Here is a 7,500-nt window from a genome sequence, read left to right as displayed (position 1 = left end):
AATGTGTATTTTTTGTTTGTAATTTCACAGCTGTAATACCATAATATGTTAATGAATTTGGGAAGTGTCACTTTTCTATCGCGAATGTGCCGAGTTTGCTGATGTAATTACAACCGCTAATGATAGAGAAGGTGGAGCCCGGGGGGGAGCTGAGCTCTCGTGCCTCCGTAAAAAAAAATAGCCAATCAGCATCGAGTGTTCACTTCCAGCGCTGAGGTGTGTTGAGAAAAGAAACCTCGTAGAGGAGGCTGGCCTCCCTTCTGATATCAACCAATCATCAAAGAGACGTAAATTACGTGATATTAGTTTGAACATCTCCTGCTGCGCTGATAATGTACCAAGTACTTATGATGAGTAGCGATATTGAATATTTGATAGCCAACAGACAGTATATATACAAATAAAAATAAAAAAGGGAAAATATGGATATAGGCTACAGCAGTCGGCTTAATTAAATGGCACAACAGGCAGCTCTCTTTTAACACAGACCTTTAAGAAAGGATGGATGTTTGCTTCAAGTAATAGGCCAGGTAAGTGAAGTTATATTATCTTGCTGTATGTGTGTCCTTTTCTTTACATTTTCTGACTAAGCCATTTTAAAGTGGTTAAGCAAATAATAATAATAATCGGTAGGGATCCCAGACCAATACAATTAGTGTGCCTCCTCTATTTTAAAACCCACGAGCCGCCACTGCCAACAACAGGTATCACAGTCATGTTTGCACGTGTGCTGATTGTTTTAATCCGACTTGTTTGACTGCATGTCATCTGAGGCTCAGCACTCCTCCCTCATTGCTCTGAAGTGTTGACTATAGATTATATGAGGGGAAAAACTCAGAAAAGATTGTGCAGTTTCCAGGTTTCTATCAAAACATTACTGTTCAAAGTTTTTTGGACAGTATTGTTTTATTTTATTTTATTTTGAAAGAAATGAATATTCTAATATTTTAATTTATCTTTATTAAAAGTGACGGTAAAGACATTTACATTGTTACAGAAATATCTATTTCAAATAAATCCTGTTCTTTTGTACTTTATTTTGATCAAATAATCCCAGAACAAATGTATCACAGTTTCCACAAAAATATTATTATCAGTAAAATATTAATATCAATATTACTGAAATATCGTATGACGGTTTTCAACATTGATAATAATATACTAAATGTTTCTTGAGCCGCAAATCAGCATATTAGAATGATCATGTGACACTGAAGACTGGAGTAAAGATGCTGAAAATTCAGCTTTGCATCACAGGAATAAATTACATTTTAAAATATAGTTAAACAGAAAGTAGTTATTTTGATTAGTAGTAATATTTTACTTGGATTGTCTCCTCTTGGATTTCCCTTCCTGAAGATGACATAACAGATTCTCTAATACGCCTTACACAAGATTTTACAGATGCAGCCTTCTGAGGCACTAAACTGAAAACACCACACAGACGAGCCAGATACAAATGTAAAAAAAAAAATTCTTAGAAATCATAGAATTTGGCATTTCGATTTTAGATATCTATAATAATAATAATGTACCATGTTCCCATTGTATTCGTAAACCTTTAGACTACTTTGGCAGAAAAGTTGTTTATTCTTCTTCTTATTATTCATATTAAATTCATTTGTGCCTATATGTATTATTCAGCTGTGCGTTTTAGAATGCCAGGCTATTAAAAGATATGCTTTACAGTAAGTTTATCACAGTTAAGAATGTTTTGACAGGGGTGTGCAATATCATGATTTTTGATCATGGACAATTAAAATATCTCCACTATCTTCTGTAGTAGTAATACCGTAGTATCATGCTACAGCGCACATTCTATCAGCTGCAGTTCTGGCGCCTCTGTCTCAATATACTGTACAACGTGACATACATTCACATCAAATGTTTACTCGGCGTTGACAGTTACACTCACGGGACACTGCACTTATTCACAGTCACAAAAGTACATTATATGTATGTGCTTTAAAGCCTTGCCGGTTAAACATTTCATTCGCGGACTGTTCTGACGTGTGCTTTTTCTGAGCGTGAACATGAAGCGCGCACACACTAAAAAGCCTGTCAAACAGCACCTGATTACTTGACTAAGATATCTGTACAGATGCGTTCCTGTATATTAGATGCAGGTCTTAAAGTGACAGCAGACTAGTAGTACTAAACATGCTGCCGCTTGTCATTACAGGGATAGTTCACCCAAAAATTTAAATTCTGTCATTATTTACTCACTCTCATCTTGTCCCGAACCTGTATTAACTGAACACATATTGCTGAACACAAAAGAAGATATTTTGAAGAATGTGGGTAACCAAAGAGATGCTGGTCTCCATTAACTTTGATAATGTATGATAAATGAACACTAGTTCCTTGTTGACCTCATGCTATGCAAATTAGGAGTGTAACAGGCATGCTTTCCAGAGCTTTGTTTCAAAATACACTTTACAGTCAGGCGCACAACAAGGAACGCAAAGTGCATAAAGGTCAGTGGATGTGGGTTAACGGTCATGCTTTCATAGCCTTATACCTGAAGGTGTGACACACATGGCATTGAGTTTCTGAGTTTAAACTTCCTGTGCTTTGATGATTTCCTCTGCTGTTGGTTGACTGATACCAGACTGATGGCAAAAATGGAAGTAGCTATACTCTATTACACTCTACCCTATATTAGTTAGAATTAGTTTATTTTATTTTATTATTTGCTGTTTGTTGAACTGAATTACGGTTTTTGAGGTTTTGTGCTTTTTTTGTTTTGGTTTTGTTTTTCATGCTGCATGTCGAATCAAGGCGTGCTATTACTGTTCTAAACAATCAAATTTGCTGTGTTCTGACTTGGCCCAGTAAGCAGTCACATGGCAACCACCCATAACTCCCAAGCAACCACATAACAATGCAATTAATACCACTCTTTATTTTATGTTATTATTATCATTATTATATTTGCTTTGAATTTTGTGGTTTGTTTTGTTTTGTATTTTGCTTTGCTTTGATTTGTTTAGTCTTATTTTTGGTTTAGTTTTGTCTATTGACTTCAAACAAAACAATCAAATTTGCTATGTTTTGTTCTTTGTATTTTTATGTATTTATTTATTTATTTGCACTGTTGACTTGATGTGTGCTAGCACCCAATGCAATACCAATTTTTATTATTTTAGTTTGGTTTATTATTATTATTTGCTTGTTGCTGAATTGAATCATTTGAATTATCTTTTTTCATGCTTTTTTTATTGAATTATGTTTTTTATGCTGCTTGTGACTTGAGGTGTGCTATTACCTTCTAAACCAGGGTTCCTCAAATCTTGCCCTGGAGGTCCAATGCGCTGCAGAGTTTAGCTCCAACCCTGATCAAACTCAGCTACCTGTGATTTTCTAATGATCCTGAAGACATTGATTAGCACGCTCAGGTGTGTTTGATTAGGGTTAGAGCTAAACTCTGCAGGAAAGTGGATCTCGTGGGCCAGATTTGAGGATCCCTGTTCTAAACAATCAAATTTTCTGTTTTTTGTTCTATTTCATTTTTTATATATTTATTTTTGTGTTGCTTGTTGACATGAGGTGTGCTATTACTTTCTAAATAAATCAAACATGCTAGGTTTTGTTTTGTTCATTTTTATTTTGTTTTATTTTTTTATTTTGCACGCTGCTTGTTGACTTGAGGTGTGCTATAACTTTTTAAACAATCAAATTTGCTATGTTTTGGTTTGTTCTGTTTTATTTTGTTTTATTTCTTATTATCTATTTTTGGCCTTGCTTGTTCACTCGAGGTTTCTAGACAATCATATTTGCTATGTTCTGACTTGGCCCAGTAAACAGTCACCTATCAACCTATAATGCCCTAAAAACTGCATAGCAATGCACTTCATACTGTACCACTCTGAACACCTTAACAACCACCTAGCAACTTCCTGGCAACCATCCATAATATTTTAGCACCGTTTGCAGCAGAAAACACCACTGTGAAAGGTGTCTGAATTACATATGTGTTAAATATTTAATGCACTCTATGCAACCACACACTGTTATTTTTTTTCTAGTTTAATCCTTTGCAGAGATGAACGCCGCGCCCACTGCAATCTCAAATGCTTATATGAACACATAGCTTACAAAGTACTCAACCTGCTGGGCGCTTGGCCAATGAGTCACTACATTTCAAGCCTCCTGAAGGGCTTATGTTTCAATCACAGATGAGAAATGAATTTTACAGTTTAAGAAACCGATGACAAATGCTTCATTTTGGCAAAGCGCCACGCCCTATGTTTGATGAAATGGTTCAGGAAACCTTTTGACTGAAAAACAGCCTTTTGTTCCAAGTTTTCTGAATTGTGGCGAGTGCTCGTGTCAGTGTTTGTAAATGACTGCGTGTGTGTGTGTGCCAAGAGATTAGAGTGGATTTTCAGAGACCAATAAAGGCTTAGCTGCAAGCCACAGTGCCCAACTGATTACACACAGTGCATATGATACAACATCCCTACACAGAATCACAGCAGACGTGAATGTGTTCATACAGGTTTGGCATTGGTTTAAACAAATATTTGAAGAAGTACAGACATTTGAAGTGGGTCCTTAGTATTTTAAATGCTCATAAATTAGTCAAGTCAAATGACTTTGAAGTACTTTTTTATTATTTTATTTTATTTTATGCTTCTGTCCCTTTGTAGACTAAAGCAGAACTATTTTTATTTTATATGCTTCTGCCCCTTTGGTAGACTGTCTAAAGCACTAGTAGTTTTAATTTCATTTAATTTTATGCCTCTGCCCCTTTGTAGGCTGTCTGAAGCACTACTATTTTTTATTTTATTTTATTTTATGCTTCTGTCCCTTCATGGGCTGTCTAAAGCACAACTGTTTATTATTTAATTTAATTTTTTATTTTATTTTGCTTCTGTCCCTTTGTAAGCTGTCTAAATCACTATTATTTTTAAAAAAAAAATTTACTTTGTGCTTGGACCACTTTGTAGGCTAAACCACTACTGTTTTTTTTATTTTATACTATTTTATTTTATGCTTCTTTCCCTTTGTAGGCTGTCTAAAGCATTACTATTTTGTTTTATTCTATATTATGCTTCTGCCACTTTGTAGGCTATCTAATTTAAAGCACAACTTTTATTTTATTTTGTTTTATTTTATTTTATTTTACATGCTTCTGTCCTGTTGTAGTCTGTTTTGTTTTGTTTATTTTGTTTTTTTATTTTATTTTGTTGTATTTTATTCTGGCTATCTAAAGCACTACTATTTAATTTTTATTTTCATTTTATTATTGTATTTTCATTGTTGTTTTAGACTATTAGACCCCACTATATGCTGCTTACCTTTCAAGCACTTTATTTTGTCTCTGTCCACCATTTTACACTTTACACCCTTTCTTTTATGCTTTTTTCCAGTGGGGCATTTTCTGAGGTGGTCCTGGCCCAAGAGAAGGCCACAGGAGAGATGTACGCCGTGAAATGCATCCCAAAAAAAGCACTAAGAGGAAAAGAGAGCGGAATAGATAACGAGATTGCAGTGCTGAGGAAGTAAGTATTCTAAAAGCTCCCGGAAAAGACTTAAAATAACAAACCCAACACCCATTACATGCTTTACATAAGATTCTCTAGCTACAGACGAAAACCCTAAAGTTCAAAGGAAGCTGTTAGTGGGAGTTTGTGCTTTTCTCCTCAAAGCGGGAGATGACTCAGCCTTTACGACACACCCCTCACAGCCTCCTACCTTTACTGACTCCTACCTGTCCCTGTCAAAACCATTTGGAAGCATTTTAAAGGTTGTACAAATGATTCATGTGGCCTCCGCCACAGACCTCGCTATTCACCGCACGTTGAGGCCGAGCGCAGGTCCGTGGTTGTCATGGTAAAAAGGCGTTCAGGCAAGGAGGCGAGGCAATACGTTGGCGAGTAAAACCGCTGCAGCTGGATTGGAGATGGTCAGAATGATAGCAGAGACTGTAATGGTTGTTTAGCAACTTACATATGGGAATTCCTTTTGTTTTCATCATCTGCATGAATAAAATAGCTCAACATATCAGCCCAGAATGTATGCTATGGTGTACGGGAATGTGCAATCGGAACCAACGTCAGCCATCCAAAACAAAGCCTTCATAATCCACTCAAGTGCAACTCTGCTTCGTTGTAATTGATCAAATATTTCATCTGTTCTTTTCAGGATCAAGCATGAGAACATTGTGACACTGGAAGACATTTATGAGAGCCCCACTCATTTATATCTTATCATGCAACTGTGAGTAGAATCTGTTTGCTGCTTCCATTATTGCTTTAAGTCTGCTAAGTCTTTGAAACAGAACCAAACCATGTGAAGCTGGTTTGCGAGATGGAAAACGTAAAGTAATCTGTTCTTGTTGTGTCACTGTTGAATTTATTTGAATTTTAATCCAGGAAATTCTTCCTGTCATTCCAATTCACATTCCAATCCGACGTTCTGCGGGGCGTCCAACTCATGACTTGAAAGGAAGCCAATTCTTATTCTCATTTGTGTCCAAGGCTGCTGCAGTTGTTTGAGATCATTTTAATGACCTGAGCAACAGATGATTATGGGATTCTCCAACCATAATCTATATGTTGACATGCAAAATTTGCATTTTTTTGTTTTTAAACCCAGATTGGAATATTGAGTGTTTATTTTATTTTATTTTATTTTATTTATTTTATTATTTGATGGTTGTTGAATTGAATCACCTGAATAGTTTTTTTGCTTTGCTTTGTTTTGTTTTGTTTTGTTTTCTGTATGTTTTTTCCCCTTTGTTTTGGTTTGGTTTGCTCGTTATTTATTTATTTATTTATTTTTTGTTTTGTTTTTCATGCTGCTTGTTGACTCCAGGGGCCCGTTCTTCGTACGTCGCTTATTACATCCGAGATTAAATGTCACATCTAAGATGATATCATCGCACTAATAAGGATCTGGCATCTTGTTGATGATTAGTATGGCTGGATTGAGTAATCTGAGATAATTGCGTGTTCATGGGTTGGTTTTAAAGGGACTATGTATCGATACTCGAAACCATGATCAGCAATGCAGCGATTGTCTGGCGGCAAGACAGCAACGTAATGACATCATATAATTAAAAAAGACACCTGACGAGTGAGCAAAACTACATAAATGTTATAATAGTTTTTATTTTATTAAAATGTTTTACATGATTCCCAATTAGCCTATTTATATTCACGATTTCAAATTTTTGTACAGGCTTTACATTTTTATTTCAATGTAGCAATTAGCAATTCATTTAATTTTATATTTGAACAGATTTGTTACGTGACAGCATTAATTCAAGATTCTTAAGGGTCAAGATCATGTTATCTGCAACTCCTGCACTCCATCAAGCCACTCCCATAATATCTGTCACCACTCAAAATAATGCACGACTCTACATTATCTGTATAGCATGTGTGTAAGACTCGAATACAATTATGAAGTAATAATTTTATGACGAATAAATCTTTCAGTGAGTAAAACTGGCTGTGTCTATAGTATTAAAGACTACACAACATTATTATA

The 7,500-nt window shown here is 35.4% G+C and overlaps 1 protein-coding gene and 1 long non-coding RNA gene across 3 annotated transcripts in view; one reads left to right on the top strand and one right to left on the bottom strand.

Annotated features, from left to right (window-relative positions):
• Positions 1–7,500, top strand: part of LOC107569715 (calcium/calmodulin-dependent protein kinase type 1D-like) — a 21,452-nt gene that overhangs the window by 4,371 nt on the left and 9,581 nt on the right. For both annotated transcript variants that reach the window (XM_016255862.1, XM_016255863.1), the window contains exons 2-3: positions 5,376–5,507; positions 6,151–6,225. In XM_016255862.1, coding sequence (XP_016111348.1) covers positions 5,376–5,507; positions 6,151–6,225 — 207 coding nt within the window. The remainder of the gene's footprint in view (positions 1–5,375; positions 5,508–6,150; positions 6,226–7,500) is intronic.
• Positions 2,176–7,500, bottom strand: part of LOC107569719 (uncharacterized) — a 14,211-nt gene continuing 8,886 nt past the window's right edge. The window contains exon 3 of the long non-coding RNA XR_001606939.1: positions 2,176–2,253. This is a non-coding gene — a long non-coding RNA (uncharacterized lncRNA). The remainder of the gene's footprint in view (positions 2,254–7,500) is intronic.

Source organism: Sinocyclocheilus grahami, unplaced genomic scaffold (assembly GCF_001515645.1).
Source record: "Sinocyclocheilus grahami isolate Dianchi unplaced genomic scaffold, SAMN03320097.WGS_v1.1 scaffold1374.1, whole genome shotgun sequence".
Classification (NCBI taxonomy): Eukaryota; Metazoa; Chordata; class Actinopteri; order Cypriniformes; family Cyprinidae; genus Sinocyclocheilus; species Sinocyclocheilus grahami.
The sequence above is the reverse complement of the archived record's forward strand: the minus strand, read 5'-3'. Positions and strand labels throughout refer to the sequence as shown.